General features: G+C 57.8%; 1 protein-coding gene across 3 annotated transcripts in view; it reads right to left on the minus strand.

The window, feature by feature from the left end:
- The window catches only part of GNAO1 (G protein subunit alpha o1), a 163,841-nt gene that overhangs the window by 10,676 nt on the left and 136,437 nt on the right, over positions 1–16,728 (minus strand). For 2 of the 3 annotated variants that reach the window (XM_037516416.2, XM_037516415.2), the window contains exons 4-6: positions 11,534–11,694; positions 8,176–8,304; positions 6,134–6,263 (exon numbers count right to left, since the gene is read on the minus strand). In XM_037516416.2, coding sequence (XP_037372313.1) covers positions 6,134–6,263; positions 8,176–8,304; positions 11,534–11,694 — 420 coding nt within the window. Of the gene's footprint in view, positions 1–331; positions 1,285–2,450; positions 2,605–6,133; positions 6,264–8,175; positions 8,305–11,533; positions 11,695–16,728 lie in introns of those variants that run through there. The other variant, XM_037516414.2, reaches the window with a different exon arrangement.

Below are 16,728 nucleotides of genomic sequence, written 5' to 3' on the forward strand. Positions count from 1 at the left end.
GGTTGCCAGGACCCCAAGAACTGTGGACAAACTCTGGTTTCTCCAAGAAAGAAGGAAGCAGGGGCACCGGCTGCAGGAACCATATCCACACCTCCTCTGGGCCTCCCCAACTACAGAACCGAGCTCCACGGCCCCAGCCTGCCCATTGGCTTGAGCTGGATTCACTATGAATGGGAGAAGGAAAAAAAGCACAACCACTCACAAATCTGAAGCAGCTGGGTGATGGGAGAAAGTAGATGGGTCACCCTTGGGTCTGCAAGAATGCGACTGAGGCCCCCTCCTAGTCAACATGAGCGCTACTTCCCCTGAGCCGCTTCCTCCCCGCCCTCACCACCACCTCCTCCACCTCTGTCCAGGCACAAGACTCGACACCGCCGACCATCTACCACGTGCCTTTGCAAAAAGTCAGCGTCAAAAGCATTTCCGGCCCTATGACGATAAGGGATGACGTTTCCCCAGAAGGGCATTGGGGAGCCTCACAAGCAGGCAAGGATGGTCTCCAGAGGATGGGCTTGCCCCATGGGCTGAGATCCCAGGAGGAAGGGCAGAGGCGCTCGCCAAGGGACCCACACAGCATTGGCCTGGCCCCACCTGGCTTTTGGTACCGAGCTGCCCTTGACCAAAGAGACCCCCAAAATGCTGAGCAGTGGTTCCCGCCGCCCCCATCCCCGTTAGGTGGTGGATCACCCTGGGATCCAGCCGTCCGCACAGCCCCAGATGACAGGAGATCCCAGGACCTGGAGTATAAGTTGCCAAGGGGAAGGCGTGCCCATTCTGGGCGGACAGCGGCCCTGGACCCCACGTCCCTCCCGAACCAAACTCTCAAGAGATGAAGCAGAGGCGAGTGGGTGGCAGGCGGGTGGGAGTGGCCTGTTCCCAGAGGCTTTGCAGGTCCTCAGTGCCCTGCCGGAGCTGCTACCACGCGTTCCGAGGCCCGGGCAGGGCTGGCGGAAGTGTTTCCTTCTGCCCGCATGCCTGTCGCGGGCGCTTCTTCAAGTGCAGAGAGTTGTCTGAGAGGGGGTGGGGTTCTGGTTCCAGGGAGGGGTGGGTGAGCGGGCCGGGCAGGGCGGCAGGTGGTGGGCAACAAGGCCAGGGCTCAGTAGAGGCCACAGCCCCGTAGGTTTTTGGCGATGATGACGTCCGTCACGGCATCAAAGACAAACTGGATGTTGTTGGTGTCGGTGGCACAGGTGACGTGGGTGTAGATCTCCTTGTGTGCGGACTTGTTCTTGCTCTCATACTGGGCCTGGATGTAAGCCACGGCTTCCGTGAAGGCGCTGGGGCCTGCAGGAGAGACCAGGCGGGGAGCGAGTGAGGCCAGGCTCCCACAGGTGTGTCGGTCAGGCCGTGGGCAGGGAGGGGCCGCTGGGAATGGGGAGCCTGACAGCTCAGCTGAGTCAGCAGTGGGTGCTGTAGTCAAGGCAGTGGTTCACCTCCAGTTTAAACATAATGGCTCCCTGGGCCTCGCCTGTTTCCCGAATCTCCCATTATCCATCTACATATCCTGATGCAAACCTCTCGTACCGTGGGTCCTGCCCAGAGGAATCTGAACTACCCCTCAGGCAGGTGGGCCCCTGACCGGTCCGCATCCTGCAGGTCCTCTCCCCTGGGACCCCTCAGAGCAGTGATGTGCCTCGCTTAGCACTCTGGGTAAGGAGGGCCTGTGAGCCCCAAGGCCTCCTTCCTCCTCTTGTCCTCCCTTTCTCAGGCTCACTGTGGGAGGAAGACCCATCTGGCTACGGCATCGCTGACCCCTGCAGGCTGTACCAGGGTGCTCCCGGGGAGCCTGGGCAGAGGGTTTTCCATGAGAGCAACTGCTGTTTGGGGGGAGCAGAACAGGCCTCTGGCTTTGGCTTCGTGCTAGAGCCACCAGAGGCACCAGGCATCAGTGCCCCGGGGCCAAACAGGCCTGCCATGCCCGTTGAGGGAGGCCAGGAAAGGGGCTGGTATGCAGACTGGGCGCCTGGGAGCAGGCCACCTGGAGGGGGTCCCAGCCACCACCTGGGCACCAGGTCTGGCCTTGTGGGCCTCCCAGACCACAGCTCCTTCCTAAATCTGGCTGGGGTGAGAGTGGCCCTGGCACCTAGAGGTAATCCGCCAGAACTCCTCAGCCCCAAATCAGCCCCGGGGCTGACTCACCCCATCTGCTTTTGCTGCCCTATGAACCACAAGTCCAGGCCACCAAAGAGGAGTCTGAGCCCTGCCCACTCCAGGCTGCACACTTTTAGGGGGGCTGGTCTCCAGGCAGTCAGACCCTCTCACCACAGCATTGGGGGGAGTGGGCCAGTCTCAGGGTTTGTGCTGGATTCTCTGTGGTGGAATCTGTGCATCTGCAGAGCACACTCAGTGTGGACTGAGCTTTGGAGAGGGGCCTGCTCTCTCGGGATTTTTGTGTGGCCAGAAATGGCTGTCGGGCCTCCTGCTGTCTCTCGGGGGCATGGAATCTCTACCTGTGTATTCGGGAAAGCAGATGGTTAGTGGAGACTTCTTGATCTTCTCTTCAAATATGTCTTTCTTGTTAAGAAACAGGATGATGGACGTGTCTGTGAACCATTTGTTGTTGCAGATGCTGTCGAAAAGCTTCAGGGACTCATGCATGCGGTTCTGCAACAGAGGGGAGAGGCAGGTGAGGGGTAGAAGTGCGGGGCCCTAACCCATGGCAGCCAACAACACAGCGGGGCAAGCAGAGGAAGGCCCTCCGACGTGGCTGGACAGGGGGATCCACAAGGACAAAAGGGGCGTGGTCCCTGCTTCATTCCACACGCAGGCGGGGGTGGGGGGAGCAGGGAGCTAAGGGGATGCTGCCCCGGCCTGAAAAGGGCCCAGCTGGGCAGCAAGGTCACTGGGGGGCGCCAGCTGGTGGAGAGGACATGCACCATGCACGCAGGGGCAGGGCCGCACCACCATCCAACACGTCTACATGGCACCCGGGGCATGCAGATTTCTCTACTGGGGTCTCATTGGGTTTCACCAGCGGGGGTGGGAGGGTGCACGCATTCAGTTGGGAAACATTAACCGAGGACTAAGAGGTCCTCGAATTAATCCAGAGTTGGAAGCAGATACCAGGGGGACAGCGTCGGGGGGGTGATCTTGCTGTGGCCTTGGTGTGATTGAGGGTTGGGTGGTTGTCTGGGCCGTGGCTGGGTCGGGCATGAACTGCTTGTTGGGGCTGGTTTCTCAGTAAAAAGGGGTTGGGAGAATCCCAAGATGAAACACAGCAAAACAGATTAAGAGAGAGGGAGATAAAAACCAGCAGAAAACATGAGAGAAAGTGAGAAAAAAACACGAAAAATTGGTTCCACTGGTCTCAGGGCCAGGAAGTGCAGGCCAGTCCATGCCGAGGCCTGTGCGGGCCTGTGGAGACCATGGCCACCTCGGGACTCTGGGCTGCGTGGCGGCGATGGAAGATGAGTACGGGAAGGACCAACCTAAGCCAAGAGGTTGTTGTGGGGGAGAGGACGCGGGAGAGGGCCAGGGGCAGGCGTTCACAGCAAAGTCACCCGGTGGTGTCCTGAGGACCTGCTGCTTTCAACTCTTACTGGCGGTTGTAATCGGAGGGAGGTGCTTCATACCTGCCGGGCTTGGAGGGTCTCTCAGAATCTGCTCATGGTTTTGGCCTTGGTTTGGCCAGATAAGGCCCTGCAGGCGATGGTGATGGTAGTGGTGGTGGTGAAGCTGTGAAAGGCTGAGGCCCAGAGCCGCCGGAGCCACGGCCTGAGGTACGAGGACAGGCAGAGGCCCTAGGGTCCCGGGGTGCGGTGGACAAGTGGCCGTGGGTGGGCGGCCCCAGTAACACGGTGTCTGGCACGTTTTGGGCAGTTCCAGTCTTGCCCCGGGCCAGGGAGGGAAGTTTGTACTGATCAGGAGGAGAGCTGGGACCAAGGACTGCTGAGTGGGGCCTAGCTCTTGCTTCTGAATCCCACTCCTGTCCTGGAGCCAGGCCCCTGGAGGCAGCAGCCCGGCCTCAGCCATTGCTGAGTGAGAAGCCCTGAGTGCAGGCACCTAATCGCTTGGAGCCGGAGGTCCTCACAGGGCTGGTCTACTATCAGCACCTTTCACAGAGGAGGTGGGTCCCAAGAGGGCAAGTGGTCCCATGCCCACAGAGCGCCTGGCGCAGTGCTAGGCCTGGGCCAGGTCCATTGTACTCCCAAGCTTCCCAGCACTGCTGTGCTCCTGGATGCAGACATTGGCTTGGTTCTATGGCCACAGAGCCATTCTTGCTGTCACCGTGCCCATGAGCTGCCTCTGTGAGCTGTTGTCAAGTTTGAAGTCAATTCCTGTGCCCTGGAGGGGCGACTGCTCTTTCCCAGGTGGCACAGGTGATCTGCTTTGGGGTGGAAAGGCCGCCAGGTGGAGCCTGATCCTGACCCCAGGTGCTTTTGCTTCTTCCAGATACTCTGCTCCAGCCCTTGGGAAGAAGGGCAGGGGGAGCAGGGAAGAGGAGGGGAAATAGGGGAATGGGTGGAAGAGGAGGCGGCAGAAGCGCCTGGAGAGAAAGTGATACAGGACACGGGCAGCAGCAGGACTCAGGAGGAGTTGACTTCGGGGTGGAGAGGGTGGGCAGATGGGCAAGGCCTCCCAAGCAAGGGTGTGGCACTATGCCATGTCCCCCTCAGCCCCCCACCTTCACTGGAAACCAAAGACCATGGAACTTGGTGTCCTGTGGTGACAGGCCCACACAGAGGTGGGCAAGAACCCCCTGCAGGCCTGGTGGGGCAGGTCCCAGGGGACAGGCCAATACAGGGACAACAGCCCTTGGACCCCACAGCCTCCAAACCATCACACTTGCCGCACCAACCCTCATTCTTACCCCCAGGCACTTCAGGGAGGAAAGAGGACCAAGTGGCCACAAGGGTGGCCAAGCAGACCGTGAACAGTGGCTCAAAAACAATAGAGACAACCAGCGAACAGACATGCTGGGGTAGGCCCTGCAAGTGGATACATTGTCTGGGGCAGCCAGCAGCCCACCAGGGTGTGCATGGTCAGTTAGTCCGGGTCCACTGAGAATGAGGACAACTTCACCACACAGAGTTGCACTGTTGAGACCACAGGCCTCCCCCAGGTCAAGACAGGCCTTGGGGACTTTTGCTGAAGCCCAACTCAGGGCACAGAAAAGTCAAGTGAACCAGCCGGTGTGATTGAGTCCAGATCGCCCACCCAGCCAGTGACTTAGGCCTCAACTTGCGCGAGTCTCTCAGGATGGTGGCGGCGCCTCCCCACAGCACTGCACCCAGCCACGCAGGTTCACAGCAGCCCAGTGGGACCAGCAGGTGAGGACTAATGAGGAAACAGACCCAGAGTGAAGACTGGCCTTGCTTAAGGCCCACCATGATAGCAAGCCCTGCAGCCAGCACTGTTGGCTCTGCGAGCTGCCAGAACATGCCTCTGAGACCTGGTGGGAGCATCACACAGACACCTGGCTTTTCTTTGCAGGCTCCGAAGATGGATAGGCCCACAGCCCCTTGGACGGACGGGGACTGTTCAGCAGACCCCCCAGCTCAGGACAACCACCATTGACAACACACCTACTGCCTCGGCGCTGCTGTGCCACTAACAGCTCCACGTACTTTGCACAGATCCCATCCCCAGCGCCCAGACATGATCCCCTTTGACAAATGAGGCACAGAGGGTACGGTCTGAATTCAGCTGCAAACCGAGCCCAGGCCCACAGAAAGGCAGCACCCTCTCCAGGTGAGCGCCCCCTCAGAAGCCAGGAGGCCCCAAACTGAGCGACGCAGCAGCAATGGGTGGTGGGAGCCCAGCCATCCGACGCAACACCAGCAGCCCCACCGGGCCGCCACCAGCCCCACACCAGCCTGTGCCGCGGTAGGGCGGTCAGCGCCGAGCGCAGCACGGCTCTTTCTGGCTTACACACATTCCCGCTGGACTGAAAACTGATTTCTTTAAGGATCTCCCTTATTTTGTCCTGGCCCCACGGCCTCTGACCCCTCTGTGCCCATGAAGAGGCACTCACTGCCCCAGACCCCAGGTCCGCAGAGATGCTCGTGCTGAGTCTGCACATGGACTCTGGGCTGGTGGCCCGGGGCTGCCTTTGTCCAGCAAAGGAGTCAGAAGAGCAAAGGGGCACAGCCCACCAAACAGCCCCCCAGGCCGGGCGGGCGGAGTCACTCACCGTGGTCTCGTCTTCGTGGAGCACCTGGTCATAGCCGCTGAGCGCGACACAGAAGATGATGGCCGTGACGTCCTCGAAGCAGTGGATCCACTTCTTGCGTTCAGATCGTTGGCCCCCAACGTCGAACAGCCTGTGGGGTGACAGGGAGGCTGGAAGTGGTGGGGCCCGGGCGGGAGCGGGTGCCTGGGCAAGCCGAATGGGCGGAGGAGCTCTGCACGCACTCGGCCTCCTGGCAGCCCCGCTCTAGGAGCCGACACTGACCGCTGCCGCCCTCGGGTGGGGGCTGCCATCTCAGCTGTGTGCTCAGACGTGGTCACTCAGAGACCTGTCCTTGCATCTCGAGAGCTTTACTAGGGCGTGTCCCTCAGCTGGCCCCCAGGAAGTGCCTTTGTGAGGTCCTCTCGGGGGCATGCACAACCTGTTCCTGGCTTTCTGACATGTCGCTCATGTCTGTGGTCTGGACAAGCTCCAAACCAGTTTGAGGGGCAGGAGCTGTCACCTGTAACGTGGACAGGAGAAGTGAGCCACCAGGGGTAGGTGCCCAAGGTAGAGCTGGGAGGACCCAGGTCTTGGACCGGCGCTCTTACCTCTGCTCTGTGCCACCCCTCCCCAGCACACGGAAGCCTGCCTCTCCCTGCCAGACACCATCCCCTGGGGCTTCAGGGTTGTGGGAAGAGACTGTGAACAGGAAGGTTACATCCTGGAAGTAAGAGGTGGGTCTCACACCCGAAGCCCTGAGCGACGAGCTCCTCAGCTTCCTGGGCTTGTGATGCCCGTGGGGCTGACCCCAGGAGACACCGGGACCCCCAGAACCTCCAGGCAGAGACTTTCCTGAAGGCCAACTCAGGGTGCAGAAAGGCCCAAGTGGGCCAGCGGTGTGGGGTGCGAGGCTGGATCACCCACCCAGCCTGTGGCTTCAGCCCCAATTTCTCAGCCCTTTAACTGTGTGAAGTGAGTCCCTCAGGAGGGCGGTGGCGCCTCCCCATAGCTCTGCACCCTAGAGTCACATCTGCAGCCCTACAGGCAGAGACCACAGCGAGCGTGGAGCAAGTGAGTGGTTCTGGCTCTCATTCTACCTCCTGCCCCGGCTCCCATTCCACATTGGCAATACAGAGGTTGGCTATTGGCTTCCATGGCCCCTCCAGAGCGCTTATTCAGCTCCACCTGTTGGGCAGCTAAGGGCCCCACCCCATGCTCCCAGGGGTGAGTGGAGAGGCTGAGAAGGGAGGTGAGCAATATGTTGTAGGGTCACTGGACCCCCCTACCTTGCTCCCCAGGTTCAGGGAGGCCCAGGGACTCCTCAGCCTGGCATGGCTCCCATGGTCCCACGGACGGGCTGCCAACTGAACCCAGAGTCTGGAGACAGGCCCTCGCCCCTCATTTAGTTCAGGAGTGGGCAGGAGCTGGGAGGTGTGGCAGGGACCCAGACAGGGCCATATACCTGTTGACCAGCCAGTAGTCCCTGCCTGCCTGTCCTTTCCTCCTGCTTCACCTGACTCCCACAAATCATACCTGGAATGCAGCTAGGGGTGGGCTCCCGGGCCTCTGTGCATAAAGATTACCCCAGAAGGGGACACAGTCGTCCACCAGGCCCAGGAAATCTCTGCTTGGGGATAGCCATGTTCCTCATGGCCTCAGTTTCTCCATATGTGTCAAGACAGAGGGCGGGTGAGCCATTCCCTAAGCTCCTTGAAGCTCTAAGCCCTTGGGGTTTCACAGATACTGCTTAGGCTTATCCCCTCACACCTCACTGCTCCCCACAAGGTGGCCTCCTAGGAGTCACCTGGGTGAGCCTCCCTCCTCCGCAGAAGTCACCAGGGACAGGATTCCCTCCTTTGTCCATTAAAACCCCCATTCTTCAGAGCCCCACTCCAGAACCCCTCTTCCAGGAAGCCCCCTGCTGCTGAACTTGGCAGGAAGCAGGCAGTGGCGGAAGCCCCTGAGGCAGGGCTGCATGTGGCTGCTCTGGATGGCTGTGGGGAGAGACTGGCACCTCCCACTTCAGCCTCCTCCTTGGGGAGGGGACCCTCCCTGGGCCTCACCTGAAGTGGAGGTTCTTGAATGTGAAGTGGGTTTCTACGATGCCGGTGGTTTTGACCCTGGTTCGGAGGATGTCCTGCTCGGTGGGCTGGTAGTCAGCGGCCCCGATCCGATCCAGGCTGTCCAGGTAGCTGGGGATGGCAACACATGGGACCATGGACCAAGCACTGGGCACTGCTCAGGCCTGCCACCCTCTTCAGAGCCCAGATCCCACCAGGGCTGACACTGGAAAACAGATCACCTCTTGGGCCAGGAGCTGGGGGCTGGGATGGACTCAGCTTTAACTCTGAACAAGATGGTACCCCACCTGAGGTGTTGGTTCTGTGGCTGTAAGGCGAGCAGGTGTGTGTGTGTGTGGGGGGGGTGCACAGGGGACCTGTTGGGAGGCTATCACATCTTCCAGGTGAGAGATGACAGCAGGGGTGAGAAGTGGGATGTGAGAGGAAGAGGCACAGAAAGCTGCCTCCCAGGTGGGACAAGAGGCTGTACTTGGTAGAAGGAAGGGGGGAGGCCAAGCGGATCGGGGGGCTAGGAGTTCAGTTGGCTGAACATATTCAGCTGATGTGTTGGGATGTCCGCATGGACACCAAGGAGACAGAACTCTGGAGGGAAGGCTGTGCTGGCAATACATGCGTGAGAGTGGTCGGGGTGTGATGGATTAAAGCCCTGGGGAGGAGGAGAAGCCAGGGGACAGGAAGAAGCTGGGGACTGAGCCAGGTGCCCAGAAGGCAGCAGTGAGAGTCTGAGAAAGGGGACATGGGAGAGGCTGAGGCCCAGGAGCCATGAGACTGAGTGTGGCTGGGTGTCCCTGCTGTGTCCCTGCTGTGAGCGCCTTGGAGGTACTGGAAGGAGCAACAGAAGCCTGTATCTAGTGGGGAGCTGCAAAGGGAAACTCTTTTGCTGCCCCTGGTGGAATGTGCTGAGGCTTCTGAGACCTGTCTCAGGGGAGAACCTTCCAGGATCCCAGGCCCTGCTGGCTATACCAGGAGTCCAGGAGCCCGCCAGCTGCAGGCACCTCCCTCTCCCTTCCAAGCCCTGGTGCTGTCACATGGGGAGTGACTACCCTGGCCCCCAGGGGCTGGGCCAGGCAGCCAGCAATCAGCCTAGGATTATTAGGCCTCCCTCTCCCTTCTCATGCCAATTTTTACTCTTTTCTATATTGGACCAAGCTTTGGTCAGGAGATGAGATTTAGCTGCTAAAACGACAAAGCAACTCTGGCAGAGAAAGCTGTTCAGCCCTTCTGCAGCTGCGTGCCTGTGGGTGCCTTCCCCTCCCTGCCCAGACTCTGTTCAGGAGACCTAACCACGGTGACAGACAGGATGCAACCTTGGCAGTGGAAAATTTGTAAGGAGGCAGGGATGAGATGGACGGAGGGAGGGAAGGAGGGAGGGAGGGAGGGAGGGAGAGAGAAAAGAGAGAGCAAGAGAAGGCAGGCACATTTCCTCAGCTTACTTGTTGGGGAGTTGACTCAAGTTTCTTATTTAAAGTTATAAAGGTAACCACCGGAAGAACTAAAAATAATCCTGTAACTAGCAAAAAAGTGGAGGTGGAAGTGGGAAAGAGTTGGAAAGGTAAGCTCAGTTCCTCAGATTTCACAGTGGGAGGTCAGTAGTAGCATTTAAGACCAGAGGGTCAGGTTTTTCTGGATGTCACTGGGACAAATAAATGGAAACGGGTAAATGTGGGAGGGGTGTCATGTAATTTTATACTTCTCTGTGTTGTGACTTTTATTTGTTTTGTAGTGAATGCATGTTATAATTAGCTAAATGGGTAAAAACTTAAGCAGCCAGCAGGGTTTGACAAGCTGCTAGGGCCAGCTGGCCCAACCTGGGGGGAGGAGATTTGGGGAGGGGGGCGGCCCAGTAGCAGGTGGGGAGGGAGAAGACCTTGTGGAGGCACCGGGTGCTCCAGGAGCCATGGGTGGAAGCTCTGGCCCACACCCCTGCCCACCAAGTCTCCCTGGGGCTCATCAGGGCTGGTCATAGGACCTGAGCACTGGGCCAGAGTGAGGGCACAGAAACAATCCCTGCTGTGTTCGCTGAGAGCACACGGATGGCCCAGCATCCACGCATGGATGCTCTTTCCTCGGCCCAACCGCTGTTACTTTAGCATCGTGTAGACCAGGGTTTCTCAGGCTTCTTCACTGTGGGGCTGCCCTGTGCACTGGAGGATGTTGAGTAGCATCCCTGGCCTCTACCCTCTGGATGCCAGTAGGACCACCCTCATCAGAACCATCAGAAACACCTCCAGACATTGCAAATACCTCCTGGGGACAAGATGGTCCTGGCTGAGGAGCACTGTCTGGGCTGAGGAGCACTGTTTGCTCAGGTTGCTGTGGGGTCAGAGCACACACATCCTAAGACAGTGGGTTTGAGCCCAGAAGCTTAAACCCACACAAGAATGGGCACAAGAATGCAAAAGTGGGGTGCATTTCCCGAAAGCTAGGTGCAACCCCAGTGGCTCCAATGTGCAATGTGGGCCATGCCAGGCACTGGGGGCTCGCATCTAGGGGCTGAGGAGGCCTTTGCAACGCCAAGCACGACAAAGCATAGGGGCAGACTGTGGCCCTGAGCCACGGGGCCCTTCCTGGCCTGTCACCCCTCTCTGGCTCTCAGGGGTTGCTGCCCACTGCTGCAGGCCCGCCCCTCCCCCTCTCCTCCCTCCTTTCCATCCCCTGATTTAGTGGTAACAAAAGATTAAAGTATGTCGGAAGGGGCCTCCCCGGTGGCGCAGCGGTTGAGCGCTGGGTTGCGAAGCTGCCCGCAGCCACTGCAGCACCGGTTTGATCCCCGGCTGCTCCCCGGCCACCAGAGGAGGCTCCCACATGGCGCGCAGACCTCTCCTGCCGCCCACTGCTCCCCTCAGCAGTGTGTTTCGTCAGTCTGTCTGTTCTGCTCCCTGCTCTGGCTCTGGTGAATTCTCTCACCCTCCCGCACTTCTGACTGTACCCAGTGCTTGTATAAATAAATAAATAAATATTTAAAAAAAAAAAAGTATGTTGGAGGTATTTATTGGGTGATTACACAGTCCCTATTTTTAATTTTAAAGGGAGAGGAATGGAAAGCTCATTATTTTTCTCTGAAATAAAAACAAAATGGCACCATGTCAGTTATTTTCTGCCAATAAGATTTGTATTTATGGGGTTAGGGTTCTCTGGGGAGGAAGGTGCCACAGTGAAAACATCCTGGAGCGCCAGGCCCTCCCCAGAGCAAGTGGGAGTGTGGGCCTCTGGGAGCCCTGCTGTGGGCTGTCTCCTGTGTCCCTGCCTCCTGGCGCCCTCCTGGTCCTTCCTGACACTGGCACAGTCTGTTTTCATGTTACCGCCCAGCTCTTGGGTCCCTTCTGCCTGGGACACTCACTATTTGGCAGAATCGTTGAGCTGATACTCCCGAGACCGGTTGAAGCATTCCTGGATCCCTGAGTCACCCCAGAGTCGCATCATGGCTGAAAGCAGTTCTGCAGAGAAGGGCTCCGTGTCTTCCATCCGACTCACCACGTCACACACCATCTTGGCGTCTGCCTGTGAGGAGAGAGGGATGGTGGCTTTGAGGCCTCGATGGAGACAGGAGCCTGACTGGGGTAGTGGGCTGGGCTGGGGCCCATGTTAAAGCACCTGCCAGGGCCCCGGGACAACAACATCTGAGGCCCCAGCCTGGACAGGAGAAAAGGCCACGATCTCCACTCCCTGTGCCTCTGGACACCCCCATGCCCCCCTCCCCCCAACCCATGGAGTTCCAGGGCTTTCTGCGTGAGGAGGGGAGAGCAGGTAGGAGCCTGTTCTCCACCTGCCCACTCAATCTGGGTTTCACATAGTATTTGGGGGGTAACAGAATAAAATCCAAGTTCTTGGCAAAAGTTGTGATTTCCTATATTTCATACCCAAGGTGGAATCAAGACCCTGGAACTGGGCTAGATCAAGGAGCAGAACATTTGGGTGAGATTTCCAACCCAGAGGGGCTGGGCCAGAGCAGAGCCTTCCCTTAGGGGTGTGGAGTAGAGAGGCCTGTTCTCAGAGCCTGTTGTGAAAAAGCCTCACGGCAGCTTTTAATTTCAAGAGGTTAGGCCCTTGAATGGCCCAAAGTTAAAACTGAATTTTATTAATTGTAGTTACTTCTTCAATCTTGACCTGGGGGCCTGCCTTTTCCTGGGGGCAGAGGAGGCCTGGACAGAGTTAAACAGAGGAAGGATAAAGCAGTGAATAGCGGGACCCCTCTCCCAGCCCTACTTGGCTGGCATAAAGAGCACATTCTTCCTCTGGCTCTCCCACCTTCCTCCCATGCCTAAGGGAGTATAGCTGAATTTGCTTCAGGCACACACAAGTGCTACCAAAGAGGGTCACCTGTCTTCACAGACTACAATCAAATATGTGTCACACTGAAACCAGGAAAGCTCTTGGCACATCACAGGGCCTCACCACCACCAGGGCCTTGCACATGCATGGGGCACTGCACAGTCTGCAAAGGATATTCCTTGGTGCACACACCATTTCCTCACATTTCACAACTACCTCACAAGGGAGCTGTGGGTGATGGCATTAATGGGCCAGGTTCTTTATCCCCGCTGTGTCATCCTTTGCCCTGTATCTTTCCAGTTTCTTCGAGTGGCAGAAAATATTTCCTCACTCCTTGACTGGGTGTGGTTTGCCCCGGCCCAGAGGTTGGGGAGTTCTACAGCCCGTCTGAGGGGCCTGAGTGTCGAGTTTGTCCACTTGCACTTCAGCCATTGCTGCACATGTCCCCAGGCTCTGCCCTCAACCGAGGAAGGAGAGGGGCTGTGGGGAGCTGTCTCCCAGCCTCTGTGATCCCCAGCTGAACCCCTGAGGCTGCATTAAGGGCCCTGCTCAGGCCACTCTTCTCACCCCTGCAGTCTCCCAGCAGGCCCTGAAGAATGCCCCTGCCTTGGTCGGGGCCTCGGTCTGCCTCGTTTAGCACAAGCTGCAGCTGCTGGCACCCCAGCTACAGTGAAGGAGAGGTGGTGGGAGGTAGGCCTAGCTGTGGGGTGGCGGTGGGAGTGCCAAATACCAAATGCCAAATCTAGGAGTCCACAGCCCCGCCGGGTGCAGGCCAGCATCCAGTCCAGAACAGGGGCCTAGGAAGGTGGGTGTGGGAAGCAAGAAAAGGAAGGGGCTGAGGCATCTAGTGGGCATGTGACTGGGCCAGGCCAACTGTGGTCTTTCCTGGAATTTTTCTGTGGGGAAAGCTGAATGGACTGTGGCCCCAGAGTCAATGTGTCACCAAGCCCGCATCCTGCCCATGGAGAAGCCCCTAAGAATGAAGCCATTAGAAAGACACAGGGAAACATGGAGGCATTCAAGCCCTTTGCCCTCTATGTGACCCATCCTCTGGCACACATGAGGTCCCACACAAGACAGCCTGGGAGGCAGATCTGGGAGCAGGATGGGTGCAGGTTAGAAAGGACCCCAGTGGATCTGCCTGGGATGGGCAGTTGGTGCCAGTATCTCTGGGACCCCTCCTCTGGGGTCTTTCATTTCCCTGGTGGGGAGGTTTCGATCTGCATGGCTGAGCCCCCCTGGGGTGTCTGAACTCCTGATTGGGGCTGGGAACAGGATGCCCCAGGCCACCATCTCCTTGACCTCACTGGCCCTCCAGACTCAGAGGATTACTCCACTCTCAAGCTCTTTCAACCCTCCAGTCCTCCTACTGAGCAAGGGGAGGGACAGACTGCCTGGCCCAGGAAGTGAGCAGGTGGGCTGGGAATCTGCAGGTGTCCTTTGGGGCGGGAGAGACACAAAGGAAATGAGGCTAGCACCTGGAAGATTCATGGCTGACAAAAGATTCTGTATAAGAGGTATGTGGGGCCAAAGCCTCCCGTGGAGATTTTCCCAGAATCGAGCTGTCCAGCTAGGTAGCTATTTACATATCAGAGCCTCCAGTGCAGAAGGTAGATGGGAAAGTTCTGGCTGCTGTGTCCCCTCCCCTCTGCCTGCCCTGGGAAGGAAGCTACAATACCAGCGCAGGCCCAGGCCCCCAGGGACAGAGCCCCAAAGACCTCAGCACTCAATTCCTGAGTCACTTTTGGCTGACACAGAGGGCTGTCCACCGAGAGCAGGGCCCCCAGATTCTGGGTTCAAGGGCTGAGTTTCTTTAGCATTTTTTTCCTGCCTCCTGTCCCGCAGAAGCGACCTGGAAGCTGACCGTGGGCCTGGGCGCTGGGTGCCCCAGGCAGGCAGTGACTCAGGGAGGCAGGGGTGTGTGAGCAGGGGTGGTGCCTCCACCTGGGGCTAAAAACAGGCCTATGAGTCAGGGGCCCACATGCTGATGCTGTTCTGCCTGGGTGCCTAGGTGACCTGGTGAGCTCTGTCCTTTCCCCATCTGTGGAAAGCGACTAGTGAACCTGCCCAGACTTCTCCAAACTTTCTGCATGAGAGGTGGCCATGACCAGCTTCCAGTTACAGCCAAGGAGGGCTGCCCCTTCTGTGCTCAAGCCTTCTATGCAGGATGGCTGTCCTCTCTGCCTACGTGGCTTCCACCCCCTTCTTTCTTGGCACCAGGGCCCAGTGTCCCTGGAGGAAAGCACTCTTCCCTGATTGGTCTGAGCAGTTTGGGTGGGGCTGTCTCTGTCCCGTTGTCCCAGTGTTGGAAACAGTCTGGGTCTGCCAATTCAGTCTACTGGCCTCACTGAATAGTCAGGGGTGGTTAAGAAAATCTGTATTTGTCAAATTAGACTAACAGCCAGTTTACTGCCCCAAACGCCAACAATTGCCCCAGACAATTGTAGGTTCTCTTCAAAGAGAGGCAAACAGAGGGTCCACCTGAGTGCAAAGCCATCACTGAGGAAAGCAGAGATGAGAGGGGAGCTACCCCTAGTCATGTGATACATCAACACCTGGATCCAGCCAAACCTGAAGCCACTCACTCATCTGGCTCACCTGTTACTGAAGTCAATCAACTCCCTGATTCTTCCTTGATCCAGCTGAGGATATGTTTTTGGTTAATTTGTTTATTTTGTACTTGCAAGCCAAATAACTCTCACTGTCATACTTCCTGCTCTGCCAAGGCCAATATGAGACCCACCAAGAAGGAAGACCCAGGAAGACCCTCCCGGAGTTCCTTAGGCATCTGACTTGACACACTGCCCACATGCTTCACTGTCTTCTGTCCGTGGCCCTAGATATGTGTGGCACTGGCCACATCCCAGACACTACTTTGGTAGCTGTCTGTCGGCAGTTCTGCGAGGAGTTGATTTGGGCTGTTCACTGACAGGTTTGGCAGGACCCTTGACAGCTGAGGGTACAGGACATTCATCATTGTGTGGTGCTATCATATATCATATAGTGGCTGCCTGGCCCCAGCCACTCAATGCCTGAAGCACCCCAAATTGCACCGCTAACAAAAACAACACACAACTGTCTAAAATGCCTGTGGGATAGCACGACTGCCTGAGAGTCACAATTGGGAGTCACCTCCCTGCCAGAGCCAGGAAAGCAAGCGCTTGTCAGAGGGGTGAGCGAGTGGGCCACCATTGCCCACTTGCTGTTCTTAGGCCCAGCTCCAGAGGAACAGGCATGGCACTCCCCTGTGTGAGAGAGCACAAGAACATGACTACTGCCTTCCTGCAGATGTGCAGACTGGGAGGGAGTGTCTGCCAGTTCCTAGTGCCCAGAGGTGCTCTCCCTGCCAGGCTCTGCCTGCTGGAACTGCCCACGCTTTAATGTCCAGTTCCCAAACCACCATCCTCTAGTCACTTCCTCCGTCAGATTTCCCAGTCCCACCCCATGCAGCCTCCTGGAGGCTCAGCCTCTGGCCTCCCAGCCTGAGCAGGGCCTTAGTCTTTGAGATTCAGTGTCCTCATTTGAGAAATGGGAATCACTTCCCTCACGGGGCTGTTGTGTGAGCAAACAGAGCCCACCTGGCGCAGGGATGGACTGAGTGGGGTGAAGGGCCACTGGTCCTCCCCGCAGCAGCCTCAGTGGGGCACACAGAGATGAAGAGGCTGATCTACCTATCCTTGTGGTTTCGGAGTCAGGGGAAGGGGTGGGGTATCCCCGGGCCTGGCCGGGCTGTGCTTCTGAATATGAACCGCACGCAGCAGGCCATTTTAACGGGTTGAGGGCCCAGATGCTCTGTCAGGGGGTGTTGTAGGGTAAGGTAAAAGGATCAGGCTTTTCTGCCCTCCCGCCATTAGGATAGATGAGGGAACCCTGTGGTCCTGAATGCATGCCTGATGGCGGGCTCCTGGAGTAGGGTGTGGGCGTATGTAGATGGGATTCACCTGGGCTAAGACTGGGCTTTTAAGGGCGGTGTCAAGGGGACGCCAGCAGAAGCAGAGTAGCAGAAGCAGAACCATAAGAGAGCACCAGAGAGCCCAGAAAAAGTGAAGACTTGCTGGGGGCTGGGAGGCCTGCCAGCCTCCCGGCCCCTCCAGCATCCCTACCTGCCATGTACCCGATAATTCCCAATAAAAGCCTGCAAAAGCCACTGAGGCCTCCAGGACTCTCTCCTCCTTTATCCGGTCTGCAAAGAATCTTAGAGAACCTGCTCAGAGCTCATTCCTGCCCCTTTCATTTGGCGTAAGTCGGCAAGATGATCCATGC

This window comes from Talpa occidentalis, unplaced genomic scaffold (genome assembly GCF_014898055.3).
Source record: "Talpa occidentalis isolate TD23 unplaced genomic scaffold, MPIMG_talOcc4v2.1 talOcc4.17, whole genome shotgun sequence".
In the NCBI taxonomy this organism is placed as follows: domain Eukaryota; kingdom Metazoa; phylum Chordata; class Mammalia; order Eulipotyphla; family Talpidae; genus Talpa; species Talpa occidentalis.